The sequence below is a fragment of the Bison bison genome, unplaced genomic scaffold (genome assembly GCF_000754665.1).
Source record: "Bison bison bison isolate TAMUID 2011002044 unplaced genomic scaffold, Bison_UMD1.0 scf7180017864309, whole genome shotgun sequence".
Classification (NCBI taxonomy): domain Eukaryota; kingdom Metazoa; phylum Chordata; class Mammalia; order Artiodactyla; family Bovidae; genus Bison; species Bison bison.
The window spans coordinates 8,466,202-8,486,862 of NW_011494881.1; the positions used below are offsets into that span (position 1 = coordinate 8,466,202).

The 20,661-nt window shown below is 35.9% G+C and overlaps 1 protein-coding gene across 2 annotated transcripts in view; it reads left to right on the top strand.

Annotated features, from left to right (window-relative positions):
• ADK (adenosine kinase) overlaps window positions 1-20,661 on the top strand; it is a 550,542-nt gene that overhangs the window by 430,580 nt on the left and 99,301 nt on the right. For both annotated transcript variants that reach the window (XM_010852351.1, XM_010852352.1), the window contains exon 8: window positions 14,447-14,482. In XM_010852351.1, the coding sequence (XP_010850653.1) occupies window positions 14,447-14,482 (36 nt within the window). The remainder of the gene's footprint in view (window positions 1-14,446; window positions 14,483-20,661) is intronic.

The following is a 20,661-nucleotide window of genomic DNA, read 5'->3' on the forward strand; positions in this document are numbered from 1 at the left end:
GAACTGTGGTGTTGGAGAAGACTCTTGAGAGTCCCTTGGACTGCAAGGAGATCCGACCAGTCCATTCTAAAGGAGATCGGTCCTGGGTGTTCATTGGAAGGACTGATGCTAAAGCTGAAACTCCAGTACTCTGGCCACCTCATGCAAACAGTTGCCTCATTTGAAAAGACCCTGATGCTGGGAGGGATTGGGGGCGGGAGGAGAAGAGGACGACAGAGGATGAGATGGCTGGATGACATCACCAACTTGTGGACATGAGTTTGAGTGAACTCCAGGAGTTGGTGATGAACTGGGAGGCCTGGCGTGCTGCGATTCATGGGGTCGCAAAGAGTCGGACATGACTGAGCAACTGAACTGAATTGAATGTAAAGGTATCAGAGTAGGAAGAGAAGTTATTGATAACTGAAAATCTCTGTAATAATAAATCCACTGTTTAGTGTTGGTTGTCCAAGTGAATGTTAACCATGGCAGTGATATAGTGAATTACTCTGTTTGAAGTGGAAGTGAGAGATATAGCAATGTGCTCCTTGCCTTCATTTTGCAACGGCTAATCCAATATTGCCTAATTACCAGACTCTTCTGAGTTGGTGAGCACATCTCAGGCAGGCCCCTGTTGTGTCCAAACCATGTCTAATCTGCTCTGTCTAGTGAAGAATTGACTTTCCTTTTTTGTGAGGTATAGTGCCTGTTAATTAGAAGTGTAACTCAGATCATTCCTTTCACAATGAAGTTTTTAGGTATGTTATCATTGCTTCTAGCTTCTGTTTCCAAAGGTTCACTATCTAAATTAGATCTTGTTCTTGGAAATCTTGGGCATCCCTGGTGGCTCAGATGGATAAGAATCCACCTGCAATGTGGGAGACCTGGCTTGATCCCTGGGAAGGGAAGATCCTCTGGAGAAAAGAAGAGCTCCCCACTCCAGTATTCTTGTCTGGAGAATTCCAGGGACAGAGGAGCCTGGTGGGCTACATACAGTCCATAGGGTCGCAAAGAATTGGACATGATTAAGCAGCTAACACTTGGAAAACTTAACACATAAGATCAATTTATGAAGATCAGTTTCTCTTCTTTTGAAATCAGAAAATTTAACATTAGGTCTTGAACTGCACATGAATGGGGTGTTATCTATAATGATATGTGCACTGACAGTGAAAAATGATATGTATTACATTGGATGTATTAGCATTCATTTACTAAAGGAAAAAATACCATTTTAAAGTTGTGAATCCACCATAATGGGTTGTTGCTGGTTGTAAGCTCATTTAGACTTCTATTTCTATCCCATGTGCTATAAATTCTCTAATTATCACATATGTCAGCAAAGTAAAATAGTAGCTTATCATAAAACCACCTAGTAGATAACTTATCAAGTCCTCAGACCTGAGTTGAGACTTGCTATTTATCCCTGTTATTTAATCTGTATGGAAGAGGTTGTTTTGTGGGTTTTGTTTAGTTATTTTTGTTGGTTTTCTTTGTAGCTGTTCTTGCTACTTCCATTATAAATATTGGTGCTTATCTTTGTTGAGCTGTATTAGGCCCTTTGATATCCTCTATCTGGCAGTGACGTCTAGACTGTGCCTATCTTTGAAAACATAGTTTAATATTTCAGAGTTAACCATTCTTCCAGGAAAAACTATTTCCGTGATTATTTGTGTGATACTTGGAAAGAGAGAAGTGCCAAAATCCTTAATGGTAACTTCCCAGAGCAGGACAGCTGCAGAAATAGCACGATATACCGATTAAATGAATACTGTCACGGAACACATAAGGCCAGCAATTTGCTGGCCAAATCTTAGATTTCATTCCAGATAAGCTCAATATACATGAGTAGAAAGATCTTTTACCTTTTAAAATATGTTTCTTTTAAAACAGCTTAACTCATTCCAGCTCTCATTTATTTAATTCATACTCTGTGTGAGGCATAATTCTAAGATACGACATAAAAATTAGTTCTTAAGAAACTCATAAGCTAGGGGAGAAAATACACCAGGTAAATAAATTGTAAAGCAGTGTAAGAAATAACAGAGAAACATACAGAGCACCAAGATCTCTAAAACAGAAGTATGAAGCACAACAAATCAAGTCATTGATTTAATGTAGAGGTAGTTCTTCTTTGCTTAATGTAGGTGAGTGCTTTGTCCTTATCATTTGGTAAATCAACAAAGATTTATTATCTGTTCTGGGCAGAGCAATATACTAGATGTTTTGAGGAGATAAAATAAAGAAGTTTCTGTGCTAAGAATTTATAATCTAGTAAGATAGATAAGCTGTCTATACAAATAACTATTTCCAGTCTGTACATAACTGCCAAAAAAAGAAACCTTTACAATTTTAGCAAAACTCTTCTGCAGTGCAGAAAGCCACTTCTGGAGATGGGAAGGAAAGACCATGAACAATTCAAGAAGGCTTCCATTAAGGAGAAGATGGTTGAACTAACCCTGGAGGGATTGGTAGGATTTTGACAAGGGTGGTTGAAGGGTATTCTAATTCATTTAGTGCCTACATGTGCAAAGTAGCATGAAGGCAAAAAAGCCTGAGGCATGTTCAGAGAATAACAAGTATTCTAGTTTGAGTGGCATCTGGTACATGTACAAGGGAATAGTAAAAGATCAGGCTAGAAAGAAAAAGTAGGGACACTTTATGGAGGACCTTTGAAAGTCAGGCTTTGGAACTTTTATTAGTACTTTATCAGGAAGCAGTAGGTAGCTTTTTGAACAAAGGCTAATTAGAGTTGATATTTAGGAAGGTGGATCTAATGATTGGGTTTAAGGATGCATTCAAATACGCATTTAAGAGACTATAGCAGTAATCTAGGCAAGAGATAATACAGGCCTGACCTAGGTTTCTGTGGGTAAGAATGACAAGACTGTACAGGCATTGTGCTTATAAAATGTACTTGGCAGAACTTGGAAGCTGTCAAATGTGAAGAGAAAGAAAATGTCAAAGGGACTCTCGAAGTGAGGAAGTATATCTGAGGATGATACCAAAAGAAAGGAATAAAGGAAATTACCCCTAAAAAATGTGAAGAGAGGAAAGATTGAAAAGTTGATAGTTGAATTTCTAGGTAAGACTACGTTTAGGGAAGTTAATGAATTTGAAGATAAGCAACAGGGAAGGTGAGAGAGAAAGGGAAAGATGATATATATGTAACAGAAAAGTAGGGAAGAATGTTTCTCAGAGAGGGTGGAAAAATTCACACTCTAAAGCATCAAAAAAAAAAAAAAAGAATTTCAGTTTTTCATCTGTTAAATTATCCAATAAAATTGGAAAAATGCAAGCAAGAGGGCTTAAATATGTAGGAGTAAGTGGGAAGACTGACCAAAGACTAGAAAGAGGGAAAATATTTATTCAGGAAATGAAGACTAATTGGTGATGCAGAGAAATTTGGACAGGGATTAAAATTATGCTTCTGAAGAAACAGAAGGAAATGGCTGTTCTTAAAATAGAAAATAAATATTTCCTAAAATAAGTATTCCTAACTTTTACACTATGGAGAAATCCTTCATCACTCTAGAAAAGGGATCAAGTCCTATTCAGAAAGGTGAAGGAGAAAGCCAGGATTGGTGACCAATGGGAAAAGTTTCTGAAATGGATATAGGTAGAAGCCGATTTATAATACTATGTACAGTAAGTCAAAAATACTTTTAACAAAAATCCCATTTGTCAGCCCATCACTTTATAATGTTCAGTACAATAAAAATGCCCTACGTTGTTACTACCTCTGTGCTGAATTACCTTCACTTCCCAGTGTGTTGTTGGTATCTAATGAAAACTCATACTTTGTTACAGAGACTCCTAAGCACATAGGCAAGCACTTGGATTAAATGTGTTGTCTCAAATTCTGACAAAAGGTTTGCGAGGAGGAGGTGGGGGAAGGGAATTCCCTGGCAGTTCAGTGGTTAGGACTCCTCACTTCCACTGCAGGGGACAACAGGTTCCATCACACATGGGGCGGCCCAAAAGGAAAAAAAAGAAAGGTTTTCAAGGTAGATAAATATCTCTTGGTTCTAATTTGTAGACTTAAGATGATTATCTCCCATTTCACTATCAAATGCAATACTGGCTTTTCAAAAGTATCTTTTTAAACCTATTTATCCTAGAGGAAGGGTAGGGGAGTTATGCTTTCAGTTAAATATTTATGGAGATACATATTATGTTGGGTGTTTCCTATCATCTTTCTGTAATTATTTTTTTAATAGCCTGACTTTTTTCCCTTTGACTTCTATGTAGTTTCATTTTTGTTGTGGGTTTTTTTTGTTGGTGGTGGTGTGTTCTTCGCTTTCTTTTTTCTTTTCCTTGAGAGACCTGTATTGATTGTTACCACCATGCCTAACCTTGTTCTTCCCAGTGGCCATTATGAAAATTCTAATTTTGTCTATATTAGACTTGTTTCTAAGGCATAGTGCTTCTGTATACTTTCTGCATAATTATTGTGAGTCACCTGGCAAAAATGAAAATAATACTGGGTTTTGGTGATACTTGGATGGAATGTGTTATATACATATCCGTAGTTTAAAAATTATAACCTGAGGAAGAACTACCTTTTCCACCCCTGACCGCCATCCCCAACCAGAGGTAGGAGATTAGATACTTCTCAGCATCTAATTAGATGGGTTTTTTTGTTTGTTTTTTAACTATTTTTTGTTACGTTATTAAGTCACAATGTGGTCCTATAAGTTTCTTTTTAAGTTAATCAGTAATATTTTGGATTGTGAATGTTATTATGATTTCTGATTGTTTCCTCTTCTCCCTCAAAAGACCAAGAGACTCAAAGAATAGAGGAGCTTTTATGATAGGTTCTGCTGTTAGGGTCATTAGGGTGGCCATAGAGGGTGGAATCTATGTAGCAGTGATTATCACGCCTTGACCTTAGGAAGGTGTGATAGGAAGCTTAGGAACTTTAAGAAGCTTAATGCATGAAATATAGAAAAAATAAAGGATATTGGTGCACATATGAGAGAAAAGAATTATATAAAAGATACTTAATAAAAATGCCAATCTCTCCCCATCCTAAGGTCTTCCTTTCCTTTTTTGATCTAATTTTTAACACTGATCAGTAATACCTTTCTCATTTCCCCACATAAACATGTATCTAAACTTGTAAGAATCAATTATTTATCTTGTCTTTTACTGTTTTTTATTAATATAAGTGATTTAAGTTTTAGATTTTTTTCTTTTTCCAATAAATGAGGGAAGTAAGATCTGTCTAAAGATACATTTTACTTATCTTAAGGTTAACAAGCTGTAGCCTGGTCTCCATAGCCCTTCAGTTCTTCACTGGTAATGCAGTAAAGAAGAAAAATGTCTGTTTTAAAACTTATAAGTATTCTACTAATAGCATAATACAGGGATTGCTCAAGTTCAAGTGACCTAACATATATATTTGGAGTCCTGGAGAGGAGAAACAAAAAGATACTTGAAGTAAAAAAGAGTGAAAGTGTTCCATATTTGAAGAATACTATAAACCCAGAAATCAAAGAAGCTCAACAAACCACAAAAGAAACAAGGAAAAAAACTACACCAAGGAACATTATAATCACATTGCATAAAATCAGTGATCTTAAACAGATATTTAAAGATACATTCGATACAGAGAAACAAAGATAAGAATGCATCTGAGGGCTTCCCTGGTCGCTCAGGGATGATCTGCCTGCTGATGCAGGAGACATGGGTCTGATCCCTGATTCATGAAGATCCCACCTGCTGCAGAGCAACTAACCACGTGCCACAACTATTGACTCTGTGTTCCAGAGCCCAGAACCAAAAAAAAACAATGCATCTGAAACAGTACAAGCTGACTCAGAGAAAAATTGTCAATCTCAAATTCTATACCCTGCAAAAATATCTTTCAGAAATGAAAATGAGGTAAAGACATAAAACAGCTAAAAGAGTTCATCAGTAGCGGACCAGCACAAACCATTCAGAAATCATCAGATCCAGATGCCAGCTATTATGAATACATTTTATTTGGTATTGGATATGTACTTTAATGTCTCTGAACCTTCAGATTTTATTTATGAAAGGAGAAAAATACCTATTTTATGGGATTTTTATGAGGATCAAATGAAATAAGGAAAATAATTGACACCTGTAGAGTGTCTTCATTATGCCACGCACATGGTATCTCACTAGAAATGGAAATAAAACACCCAATAAGAGGCCTACTCCCCTAATCGTTTTCTTATCCTATCACCTCTCCTCTTTTTTTTTAGCAGCTGAAAGACTTGGATTATTCTACAAGTTAGCCCAAATAGCTAGTCAATCAAATTTTGATGAAATACATTTCCTAAACTTGCTTTCCTTTACCTACCATCATTAAATATGCATAACAGTGGGAGTGATGAACAGCTTTCCGTGGTAAAACAGACACATCACCTAGTAAATCATTTTGTGAAAGGATTAAGTATGTTCTAAACTGAACCTAATTTATTTGGCTTATAATTCAGCTAAGTAATTTTTTTCAGTCATGTTTATGAAGGTATACTTTATACACCGTTTAATTTTTATCATTGGATAGGGGCCATGCTTGTCTTTATAGCTTATACATTGCCCCACAGAGTTTTTGACACTCAATAAATGTTAAATAATATTTCTATTCAGCATTCTGCAGGCAGGAAGCATATGGTAATAAATGCCAGAGCACAGGTTGAAAATCTCCCAGAAGTTGTATGTTCTTTGAAAAACCAGTACAGATATTTTCATGAATGAAACATTTTAAAAGGGGTTTCTCAGATTTATATTTACTTAAAAATATTCTCCAGCCTTTGTTTATTTACAAGTTAAAACTTTTACTCTTCACAAATAATTTAATATTAAAAGTAGTATACCATTAATGCAGTCTCATAGGAAAATATGTAAATATTTTTATAAATAAGTACAAAGTACATTTTGTAAATAGTACAAGGTAAAAGTAACTCACAGTGTGAAGGATAGCATGAAGAAATATTTAGAGGCTTAAGCAGTATCAGTTAGTTCTGTTCAGTCTCTCAGTTGTGTCCGACTCTTTGGGACCCCATGGACTGCAGCACACCAGGCTTCCCTGTCCATTGCCAACTCCTAGAGCTTGCTCAAACTCACGTCCATTGAGTTGGTGATGCCATCGAACCATCTCAACCTTTGTTGTCCCCTTCTCCTCTCACCTTCAGTCTTTCCCAGCATCAGGGTCTTTTCAAATGAGTCAGTTCTTTACATCAGGTGGCCAAAGTATTAGAGTTTCAGCTTTAGCATCAGTCCTTCCAATGAACATTCAGGATTGATTTCCCTTAGGATTGACTGATTTGATGTCCTTGCAGTCCAAGGGACTCTCAAGAGTCTTCTCCAACACCACAGTTCAAAAGCATCAATTCTTTGATGCTCAACTTTCTTTATAGTCCAACTCTCACATCCATACATGACTACTGAAAGAACCATAGCTGGGGTGTTCGTTGCCTAAGAAATGTCTCTGCCTTTTAATATGCGGTCTAGGTTGGTCATAGCTTTTCTTCCAAGGAGCAAGTGTCTTTTAATTTCATGGCTGCAATCACCATCTGCAGTGATTTTGAAGACCAAGAAAATTAAGTCTGTCACTCTTTCCGTCTTTTCCCCATCTATTTGCCATGAAGTGATGGGACCAGATGCCATAAGCCTATTATTTTTTGAATGTTAAGTTTTAAGCCAGCTTTTTCACTCTCCTCTTTCACTTTCATCAAGAGGCTCTTTAGTTCTTCTTCGCTTTCTGCCATAAATGTGGTATCATCTGCATATCTGAGGTTATTGACTTTTCTCCCAGCAGTCTTGACTCAAGCGTGTGCTTCATCCAGCCCAGCATTTCACATGATGTACTCTGCGTATAAGTTAAATAAGCAGGGGGACAATATACGGCCTTGACGAACTCCTTTCCCATCTTGAAACAAGTCTGTCGTTCCATGTCTGGTTTTAACTGTTGCTTCTTGACCTGCATACAGATTTCTCAGGAGGCAGGTAAGGTGGTCTGGTATTCCCATGTCTTGAAGAATTTTCCAGTTTGTTGTGATCTATACAGTCAAAGGCTTGAGAGTAATAAATAAAGCAGAAGTAGATTTTTTTTTTTCTGCAACTCTCTTGCTTTTCCATGATCCAGCAGATGTTGGCAATTTGATCTCTGGTTCCTCTGCCTTTTCTAAATCCAGCTTGAACATCTGGAAGTTCACAGTTAATGTATTTTTGAAGCCTGGCTTGGAGAATTTTGAGCATTACTTTGCTAGCATGTGAGAGGAGTACAACTGTGCAGTAGTTTGAACATTCTTTGGCTTTGCCCTTCTTTGGGATTGGAATGGAAACTGACCTTTTCCAATCCTGTGGTCACTGCTGAGTTTTTCAAACTTGTTGACATATTGAGCGCAGCACTTTACAGCATCATCTTTTAGGATTTAAGTAATATAAGTCTTCATAGTGCTACAGTCCATGGGGTCACAAAGAGTCAGACGTGACTGAGCAACTTAACTGAGCTGACTTAGGGAAAAAAAATAAACAGCAGATAGTTCTTTATCATTAAATGTCAGCATGACTCAGAGGTGTATCACTGCTACAACTAAGAAATGGTTCATCACAATCAAGTATAGAAAACCATTTAGATAATATGTTTCTAAATTATCTTTCCTTTATTTTCTCACCTGTGATTGATCTGTTAGCCCTGCTTGTTTGGTTTGACTTTTGCGAGGATTTTTTTAAGGATTAGCATAATCTGAATAGAGAGATTTTCTGAATTGGACCATGTTAGTTAACCTCTTAGAGGCTTAGGTTCCTCATGTATAAGATGTGGATAGAGAAACTGGGCACAGCTTAGTTTGGTGCCTCTCAATTCAGTCTCTTACAAGGCTGAAGTCAGGATGTCAGCCAGGGCTGTATTCCTATCACTGCTTGGGGAGGATTCACTTCCAAGCTCATTCACGTGGCTGTTAGCAAGCCCTAGGTCCTCTCTGATGGTTAGTTATGGGCCGCTCCATGGGGGAACTCACATCATGGCGGCTTATTTCCCCTAGAGCGAGAGCTGAGAGAGAGCGTGTGAGCAAGAGAACGAACAAACAAGACATCCCATCACTTGTGGTCAGGTATTTGTTAAATATGTGAGTCTCTTGGTCCAGACAACACACATAGGGGAGGAAATTTTACAAGGACTTGAATACCACCAGTTAGGGACCTACACAGTAGGCAACCAATTTAGAGGCTTCCTGCTACATACACATATGATCCACAGATAGGACAAATCATGGAATGTACTCTGGATGCTCTGAAATTCATTTGCTTAAATTTTCCTAAGATTTTACCAAAAGCTTGAATTTCATAGGTGATATGATTTTATAGTTCACATTAAATATTTTCCTTATTCCTAGTAATAATCCAGTCAGTTTTGTTGGCCTCAGTTTTACTAATATATACTGAGTGACTTGCCCAAGATAACGTATCAAATGAGCTATAAAATGACAACCTTAGTGTAGGTCTTCTAAGCCAACTACTCTTTCCATTTGGCTGTAACTGCTTCCTGACCAGTACTATCTTGCATTTAAAGCCTTCAAAAAAGGCTTCATACATATAATTGTATAAAAATATATGAATATTCTTTATATGCAGAGATTTTTATACATAGATTTATATAGAGACAGACATAGATATCATTCCATCTTAGACTCTCATGTACACCACACCATTTAGGATTTACAGTATTGTTTCAAATATTGCAAGTCAAAGTCTAATAAGGTGTATAACAGCTGTAACACTGATGTATCTCTAGCATTATAATATCTGTTAGCCTAAAACTATCCTTGCAGGGTAAATACTAGTTGGATGGAGAGATGAACAAACAAAATAGCAGAACTGTTTGGTGGTTCCATTCTCCCTTGGCTTTTCCCAGAGCTCTGGTTGGACTCCTATGACTTGAGTGAAGACCATGCAAACTCCAGTGAGTTTTCTGCTTCCTGTTTGCATTGGAGCAGCAAAATAGCTTGTTTTGAATGGATGAGCTGCCTTCTGTGGATAGTCAGAAGTTATCTTTCTTTGGTCCTAAGTTAGTTTCAGTCAACACCCAAGATCCCTTGTGTCCAATATCAAAAAACAGAGTGGTAACATAAGCAAGCAGATAATAGCTCGAGATGTGTTCAGTGCCTTGAAATGTAGAGCCAGAAGTAGGAGAGCAAGGGTTATGAGCTAAGATAGTGGTGGGTAGTTAGTAGTTACACCCTTCAGATTGCCCTGGAGGAAAGAGAGAGGATTTTAAGGCATGGAGAGAGGATTTTAAGGCATGTTGCTAAATTCTTAAAATAACTTTGTGGTTTGGGTAGTAGGAACATCTTGTTTCCCTGAAGGAAAAGGATAGTTCCTACAAGCAATAAGTTAATTTGGCAAAGTCTCAGGATATAAGGCCAATAATACAGAAATCATTTGTATTTCAATGTAACTAGTAACAAATAATTAGAATAACAATATGGCCTACTTATGGTTTTAGTTTTACAGTGACTACAGATAATTCTACATAAATTAAAATCAAGGTGTTATCAGGCAAAATGCAAAGAAAATAGTTTACTTCTTAGATATAAAGGAAATTGTTGTATTTTCATACACACAGACACACACTGGAGTTGTTCCTTCCTTTCCTATATACCCTGAGAACGGTGCTTTTTAATAGTGGTTTGCTAATCCCTTTAAATAGTTCTTCATGTAAGTATTCCATAGTTTTCATTAACCATGAATTTCAGCTTTATTTTTTAAACCTCTGCTCAGAACCTGTACTTGGTGGTTGTTTCATCCTTTTAGCCTGGTCGGTGAAGCAGGGAGCCTACTGCAAATCCTAAATAGCGTGGTGTAGATGAGAGCCTAAGACTTTAATTATATGTCATTTTATTCACAACACTCAATTCCAGGAAGGAAAAAAATGACTTTGTTGTTGTAAAAAGACATATGTGAGTATCATTCATTGTAAACCAAAAATGATACTGTATTATAGCTTAGACAACAATGGGAACTGATTTTGAAAATGTGACCTGTGTGAGAAACTGAATAATAGTGAAAGTTATCAAAATGGAAAGTAGTGTTAATGTGAAATCCAGCCTTCTCAGAAATACTCTTTCCTGGCCTGTTTCGTTTTGCTTTTGTTGCTTGTCATGCATGAATGAAAGTGCTACACTCTCAGGGGAGCAGGAAAGCCTCTGTGTCGGTTGTTTATTTCCTTAATCCCTCCTCCTTTGTGATTTTTGATGTCAGATCTAAAATGGAAAGCCTGTAAATATAATGATTATCACATGGATAATCACCTGCATTAGGAACCGCCATGCTCCTCTATTCTAACCCTAGCTGTTCTCCACATGTCACATCCACTCTGCGGTTGGATTTTAACCTGACTGCTTCATTAGATTTGTGAAACTCAGTACGTGGCGCCCTGGGGCAGCACAGATGGGGACTTGCTTGTTTTCTTTTCTCACTTTTACTGCGAAGGCACGCTAAAAAGTCCTTTTCAATTTAGTGTGATCAGTTCACTTGGAATTACCCCTGATATTTGGAACCTGCCTTACTGTTCTGCCCACCCTTTATGCCTTTTTTCTTCCCTGATTTCTGACCTAATGCCTTTTCTTTTTATCCCTCCATGCAGTGAATCTTAGGACTAAAATTCTCCTTCAGATTCTTACTGGGTCAAACTGTTCCTCTGTGTTGTTTTATTTGTTTTGCTGTGAGGGAAAAATAAATGTTGTTCCATCGTTGTATCTACAGACACCTTCAGATCAGAGGTTAGCTGTGGGAAAGTCTGCAGTGATGTGAGCCAGCTGCCTTTACTAATGGATTGACTGGGGGCACCAACCCAAGATCAAAGGAAGGTGGGAGGAAGTCAGGAGATAAGATCTTTTTAAGCTATAGAACAAGTGCTTAGCTTTTCAGTGATAGGGCACAGCTCTGCAAACCTGTGTGAGGGGGCGCTAAGATAGAAAATTGAAAAGACTTCTTCAGCATGTCCTTCCTCAGTCAGAAATACGTTAGTGCTTGGAATAGTTTACAGATGTGGAAGAGTCCTAGGGCTCAGTTTCGTTGAAGAATAATGATCTGACATTGGTAAATGTGCCTTCTTGCAATTAGTCAGTTCTATTGTACCATAACAGATCACAGTCTATTGCGTCTTACTTTGGGGAGCAAAACTGGACATTAAAAAGGCAACTTATCTACTGTATGTGACTTTTGAGTCTTTATGTCTTAGTACAATTTTAGTTGTACAGACTTGTCATATTAACTTTGTCTTACAGTCCTTTAGGTTTCTTTCATGCCTCTGATAAAGCTCCATATAAATAAGTAGTTCTCACAAAGCTATTTTATTGTTTTTTTCATATAAGAATTAGCTTGGTTAATTCTTGAGTTGGACAACTTGGAAAAATTCTACATTGCTATCTTTTGAACCCTATCCTTTTCCTTGACATCCAAGCTAGTAAATATTATTGACTGTCTGGTATACAAGATTCTGGTGTAAGTAAATTGTCAAGAAGGCTAACCATCCTTACACCAGTTGTCAAGATCATGATTTAATTTTTTTATCTGTATCAACTAAGGTTAACTCAATCAGTTTGATGCTTCTCTAGTGAACAGCCTAAGGAATTGTACTTTCAGCTTATCACTTTCTATTAACTTCAGTGTTTGATTGTAATAGTATTTTTCAATCTTCTCAGACCCTCAGAGTGGTTCTTTAAACTTACATGGTATTAGTATATTGGACGATAAGTGCATACATACTTCTTTTCTCTGTGTTTTCCTTAACATGTAGATAGTACCCAGATTTGTGCTGGAGACATTAACTGTAGTTTCTGCCTTACATGGTTTGGTGCAGCAGTCATTTTAGTTAAGTTGGATCTGCTCACTACTCAGGCTCACATCCCATCCTTCTATTAATATCTCTTGGCAAAGATAATTTTGGAGGAATGTAAGTTAAGATGTAGAGACTCTTGACAGTTGTCTGCAGTTTTTTTTTTCCATCTTCAAGAGGGAAGTGGAATTGAAAAGTAATATTGCCTCCATTTTCTGTATCAGTACTAAAATGAAAATATATGCACAAAGCAGGGAGTGAAGAAAAGGAAAGGATTTGGTTACACAGATGTGGTTTTGTCATTTGATAGCCTATTATAAGGGCATTAGATTATATAATAATGTTCATCAGATTATGCCCTTAAGATATATTTAATATCTAGAAAAACATTGTTTAAAAATTTTTAACTAAATTTTAAAAAATATTCAGCATTTGTTACCCTGTCATCTTAAATCAGAGAGAAATGAGGGGGTAGGCATTTTATTACACAAATTTTCAAACAGGCAAAAGATAGTAATACTGAATACATTTAGATACATTAATATTTTGCCATTTTTGCTTCACTTTCTTTTTTTTGTTTTTAAGTTTTCTAAAATAAATTACATATACCATGCCATTTTATCCCAGGATACTTCAGGATACACCTGAAAATCTAGGATTTTTTCATATCAAGTTGATAATTCCTAATATTATTTGATTTCCATTTCATAATCAAACTTACCCAAAATGTATTTTATAACTGGTGTGTTCAAAACAGTTTCCGATTAAAATCTGTACATTACTCCTGTACATTTTATCATGATGTTGACTTACTACAAAGACCAAGGTACTTGTCCTGTCTAATGTCCTACCTTATGGATTTGTTTATTAGCCTTCTCAGTGTATCATTTAACTTGTTCTTCTATCCTGTATATATTTCCTGTAGACTACAAGTTATTGAATAAAGTTTTGATTAATTCATGTTAAAAACTTTATAGATGGTGCTCTGTACCTTATACTACATTATGACAGAAGCCACAGACTATTTGGTGATCAGAATATTAGGTAATAAGATTGATCACTGGGTTAAAGTGATGACTGCTTGATTCTTCCGCTGTAAAGTTATACTTTGCTCCTCGTGACCAGCATATGATCTTTGATACTTCGATTCCATGAAATAAGCAGTTCCCCATCATTCTTTAACCTAATGAATTGAGCATCCATTGATAACCTTTGCCTGAATAAATTTCATCCGAGATTACAAAAGGTGGGTTTTCTGAATCTAATCTATACATTTATTAGCAAACATTCTTCTTACAGAAGAGTTTTCTGAAAGGTATTGTTTTAATTAAAAACATAACCATCAGCATCTTCCTTAGGTTTCAAATGATTTTCTTTGTCGGGGTCAAAACATCTGAACTCATGGTGACAGCTACAGTAAAAATATGTAGTACATCTTCTTTATTTCAGCTTGTGAAGTGTGTTGACATTTGCTGCCTTTTTTTTATGCCAAGGAAAAAAGAAATCTTTTTTTTCCGTGTAAGAATAAAAATTGAACTATGTGAGTATATTGAGATAATTGTGTAAAAAGAAGACTGTTTGAATGAGTTTCAAAATGGATTATTTCTTCATTACCTAGCACTTTATAATTAACTGTTCTTTTTTTTATTTCAGGAAGCTGCCACTTTTGCTAGAGAGCAAGGCTTTGAGGTGAGTTAACCCACAATTGCACACTAAACAGATCCTAAAGGTTTTTTCTAGCTGATAATGAAGTTCTTTTGGACAGTGATTGATGTGCTATTATACTCTCAGAGCCTCGCAGCAGTTGCCATGGAAACTTGGCAGTCGTCATGGTTTCTTTGTTCTGCCAGCACAGTGTTATGACGCACTCTGCTAGGTCTGCACCCAACATCGCCTACAGATGTTATTTATTGAATTTTGAAAAGCCTCTTGGGAAGCCAAGAGGTTGGGCACGGTTTCAAGCTGCCTCTGCAGATATGGGGCCTGTCAGTTTGTTCAGTTAAAAAGCTACCTCATTAGCTGCATTACATTTCATAAGAATTCACTGCTAAAGCAGTGGTGGAGCAACACTAAATAGTGAAATATAATGTCATTTAAATAATTTCAACCTTACCACATGTAGATTATCATTATGTAAATTAATTTCCAAAGGTTATACTTAACTGTTGTTAGGAACTGACTAGTTTAAATCCTTCTCATATGAACTTCCTGTTTGAATCTTTTTTTTCTTTTTCCTCTTTTCTTTGATAGCATAAAACATATACATATTCTGAAACACAAAATTGATAATTGATTTAATTTTCAGATAATGAATTCTGTTTTCCTTATAGAAATATTATTCTGTTGAGATTCCAAACTCCATATAGTTGTTGTTGGCAAAATTAATAGCCAAGACCATGTTTTTACATATGTAGTATCTACCTTCCAATGGATTGTTGGGACACACTGACTAATCTAAACCCAGGTTAACTGACAGAGATTAACTGAGTGTGTGATTTTTATGACTATCATATTTATTTAGCCAGAACTCTGTAGAATATTATGTTCTATATAGCAACTTGGAATGTTTGATGGATGTAAGTTTTTTTAAATTTAAATTGACTAGATCTGGAATATATAGAAACTCTTTCCTTATTTGCATACTCAGTATTGTCTACCATGTACAGAAACTGTGAGCATTGACTGGATATATTAGTAAGCTCACTTTGAACTCTTTAGAGAAAGATGTTTTATAAAATTGTGAAGGAAATGTTATTTAAATGTACTAAAGACAGATTCGTTATTAAGCAACAAAGTGATACATGTGTATGTTATCCATCTCATAGGACTTGACAACCAAGGTGCTTCTTTTTCTTGGGGGAAGATAGTGAGCATGTGGTATAAGTATTCTGCTCTCAAAGTCCTATATAAAAACTATCAAGGCAGGAAGCTGCCTCATAGTGCTCAATTAATGGAAACTATCATCATTTCTTGGGAGTTTCCTGTTTTTATTTTAACATATTCTCATGAATATAAGGTTGAGTCACATGAAGAAGCAATAAAGATTTCCAAGTAATTTTTATCTAATTTAAGTTTCCCTTTGTAATTTCCCAAACTGGCAATTGCTGTAGAGGGCTAAATGTAATGAGGGGAATGTTCAATTTAGAAAGACAAATGTTTTGATCATGAAACTATAAGTAAATATTTTAAGTCATGTTTTAAAAGTTTCACTGATTCTAAATTTCAGTATTAACAATTAATATTCTCTGTTGTTACATAAAAATTATTCAAATAAAACATATATAGAGTATAAATTTGTGTCCTATTTTATGTGCTAACATTTAGAAATGTATTTCAGTTCTAAAAAATAACCACTTTTAGAAATGTAACATGTTGTATAACAAATGATTCTGTAGTACCTGATAATAATTTTAATAATTTATTAAACCTTACTAATTCATAGTTTTATTGTCCCTTTGAGCTACATGTTTTGAATATGCCTGGTTTAAATTCAGTCTTAGCAACAAGCTACTTTTTCTATTTTCTACTAACCAGCACCATATTAACCTTTCCATTAGTTCTTACTTATTGACTCTAAAGTTGTTTCTTTTTACCATAAATCTGCCATAACTGATTACAACATATGAACAAAGTGATGATTATAATAGTATACCTTATTACCTCCTGACATAGCAAAACTCAGTTGGTAATTTGACAATGATGTGTTAGATTGTATAAAGCATACAGTGTCTTGATGTATCCCTTCATGGGTTCCCTAAAATACTATAAGTATTTCAGAATCTGTAAGAGCCTTGATTAGAATACCCCGAAGTCGGTATTTTTAATAAAATATAATCCTTGTACTGAATGCTATCTAGAGAAACTGAATGATTTTAAAATGTCATTGAAGTTTCCTTAGTTGGTTAGATAGTAATATGAAAGCATAGATTTGAATCTCAGTATTTTTAAAGACTCAAACAAGAATAAATCATTTAACAGTTTAATGTCTGTGGGAATGTGTCAGTGCTTTCAAGTCTTGTGACAAACTAGACAAAATCTGTATCTATTTCCTCCCAACTTTAATTTTACCTCTTAATTTGGGACATGAATGAGAGGAGAGAAGTGAAAAAATTAAAGAGCAAGGAAAGGTGGGCACTTTTTCTTCCCGTAAGTCCTACCTTCATTTTCTGTTATAAATCCCAATCAGTTCCCAAAGCCACCGAGTGTTGCCACTAGTGATCTGTCTGCTAGAGACCAGTCCAAATGCCTCTAAAAATAACCAGTGTTTATCATCAGGAAATATCCTCAGTGACATTGTTTATGATATTCTGGTTAGCTTCTCTGCAAATTTCAGATAATCTTTCTTTAAGAAAAAAATCTTTAATCTTTAAAGTGAATTGGGCAATTTTCAGTAAGAAGCAGCAGCTTAGGAGTACACTGGAGAATGAGATAAAAACTGGAACTGGCCAGAGCACAAAGCAGAAGAGAGACGAATATACATATATATATATATATATATGTAGGCTGAGGGAAAATTGCATAGTGCCTGATTTAAATGATAGACCTGCTAAGAATTTAAAATGACAATTCTTGGTGTAAAAAGTTTCACGGGGCCTTTTATTATTTTGAAAAATCGGTTCAGACTGCAGTGTGTTTTTAAACCAACCTTATCTTAAGTTGAACCGATTAAAGGTTTGTATTTTTAGAACCTAAATAGAAATGAGGCACTTAGCAATATGTTTCATTATGAAACCTCTTAAAAGCGCTATTGAAAATTGGTTTAAATTAAAGTGAAGAACATACCTCCAAAACCTAAATAAAACTATTCTTTGTGTTCTCATTCTCAGTGCAATAGAGTATATGCCAAACGATGAAGAGAATTCACACCTTTTCTACTGTATCAGTTACTCGGTTTTACTCCAAGCAGCAAATTTTAATTTTCTTATTTTAGAGCTCTAAAATATAATACTTCTAACCGTAGAGGAAATAAAGCAATCCTTTTCCATTTTCCCACTTCCCTGCAGCCCATGACTCTGCCCAGAGACTTCCAGGCTTGTAGTCTTTCTCTGACCAATGACAGCTCTATCATCTTATACCACTGAGAGAAGAAAGTATTGAAAGTGCTATCCAATAGGCATCCACAAGGCATGTGTGGCTATTTAAATTTAATAAAATTACGAGTTCAGTTCCTTAGTCTGTAGGCACATCTCAAGTGCATGCCTATGTAGATAGTAACTACCATATTGGACAGATGTAGATCATGACATCCTCACAGAAACTTCCATTGATTAGCACTGGATAGTAAGTCCACAGAGAGTTTCAGAAGGTATTGATTACCAAAAGTTCTCCAAGATTTTTCTAATGTTCCTGTGTTCCTCACAAATAGAAAGAATGCACAGTGAACGATCGCCAAGAGTTTCTGGAAATGAGACACTAAATTAGATCATGTTTGTTGATAGAGTACAGTGCTGCTTCCCTAAGTGACTGAGTCCCAAGTGATAACAGTTAAAAAAGCACTCAGTTAACAGAAAGAGATATAATAGTCGTGATTCTCTTGATTTAATCACTTACTCATTCAACAAATACTTGCTGAGCACTTACTTTGTGCCTAGAACTTCGATAGACCCTGAAAACAAGATAGAAATAATGAAAGTGTACGGTAAAGGAAAAGGTGGGAGTCTCCTATTTTAGATACTCTGATCATTGGAGTGACTCTCTGAGGAAGTAAAACTAAAAAACACAAATATCTAGCTATGACAGAAAAAAGCAAAACAAGCAACAGGGAAACAAACCAGACAGAGGGAACAAGAGTTCGCAGGACTTTAGACACAAGAGAGCATAATGTACTGTGCACTCCAGGTGGTGACAGGAGGCCAGTGCACCTGCAATGGAATGAGTGGCGAGGAAGTGGTATGAGACAGGATGGAGACTGACACATCGTATGACCACCCTGATTATTACACGAAGCAGAATATGTGTGATTAAATGGGGCGATATGTATGAACACCATATTTGCTTTTCTATAGGAGTAGATAGGTGGTGACAGTATTCTTTTACATTTGTATCATCAGCTTGTTAAAAATGGAATGAAGACAATATATTAATTTGGAAAACAATGCTAAATTTAAAGTGTGTGACCACCAATGACAATAAAAGCATAATTTGACATTTATGAAATGATTCAAAGTTTACAAAACATTTTCTAACATATCATTAATACATTTAATATTCATACAAACCTTGGAGGGGTAGGTAGGGCATGTATTGCCATATCAGTTGAACAGAAAAAAAATAAACTACATAACATGTTCAGAGTCACATAGCTAACAGATAATGGAATCAGAATCTGAGCTCAGCTGTCTTGAATCTGGTAATCTTTATAAACTAAACTTCTTTCTCACAGTCTAACATATTGGAGGAGGAAATCAGATTTTCAAATGACCTTGGAAAATGAGAAATATCTGGAAATTCAGAAGTTGAAATTCACTAGGGTAAAATACAAACCAGAATAATTAAGAAAAATATCATGTTTAAATGCAGGATCAGCAGTGACTTGTGACTGTTCCATATAATTATTTAACGTGAAGATGCTTTAGTTTTGTGATCACAACAGAAATCACATAACCAGAATTCATAGACGCAGTATGATCTGTGGATAACAGGGAAGAGTGTTGGAATCAAGACTTTGTGGATGCTAGTCCTGGCTCCACTTCTTAGTATGTTTATGACCTTGGGAAGTTACTTAACCTCTCTGTGACTCAATTTCCTCATCTATAAAATGGGGATATAGTAATAGCACCTATTTCCTAGAGTAGTTAAGATTTAATGAATATTTTAGAGCTATATACATGGCTCTTGCTTTCTGCATCTATAAAATAGGGACATAGTAATAATACATACTGTCTAGACTGGTTAAGAGGTAATGAGTATTTTAGAGTGCTCATAGCTGTTTATACATGGCTCATATTTAAATTGTGAGCTTCCTTCTACTTTTTCTTCCTTTTTTCTCTTTCTCCTCCCTTACTGGATAACATAATTGAATTCTCAATACTCAGAACTCTTCAGAGGGCTTCCCTGGTGGGCCAGTGGTTAAGAATCCACCTCTTGGAAATGCAAGAACACTGGTTCGATCCCTGGTCCAGGAAGTTCCTACCTATTGCTGAGCAACTAAGCAACTAAATGTGTTACAAATATGAGCCCACTTGCTACAACTAGAGAAAGCCTATGGGCAGCACTGAAGACCCACCACAGCCCAAAAAAAAATTCTTGAGGTCCTTTCTAGGGATTTTCAGGCAACTTAGGATTTGACAGTTTTGGAGCATATTTAAATGACAGTAAATATAGGAAATACATTAATATTTATTAAGTACTTGGCATGTGCTAAATACTACATTCAGCTCTTTCACTTACCTTATTTTTCCTCCTCATACACACACAAAAAAAACTATTTAAACTTTCTATTTTGAAACAATTTTAGATTCAGAAAATTTGCAAAAATAGTGCAGAGAATTTCTGGATACCTTCACTTAGCTTCCCCTAATGTAAACATCTTACAGAACCAAGGTATAATGATCAAAACCTGGAAGTCAACATTAGTACAGTGTTAGTAACTGAACTATAGAATTTATTCTCATTTCACCAGTTTTTCCTCTAATTTCTTTTTTCTCTTCCACAATCTAGTCCAGGGTCACACATTGCATATATTTGTCTTCTTAGTCTCTTCTTATCAGACAATTTCTCACGCATTCCTTGTTGTTCATGATCTTCATGCTTTTGAAGACTGCCTGTCAGTCATTTTGTAGAATGTCCCTCAATTTAGGTTTGTCCAACATTCAGAAAACTAAGATCATGGCATCTGGTCCCGTCACTTCATGGCAAAAATATATGGG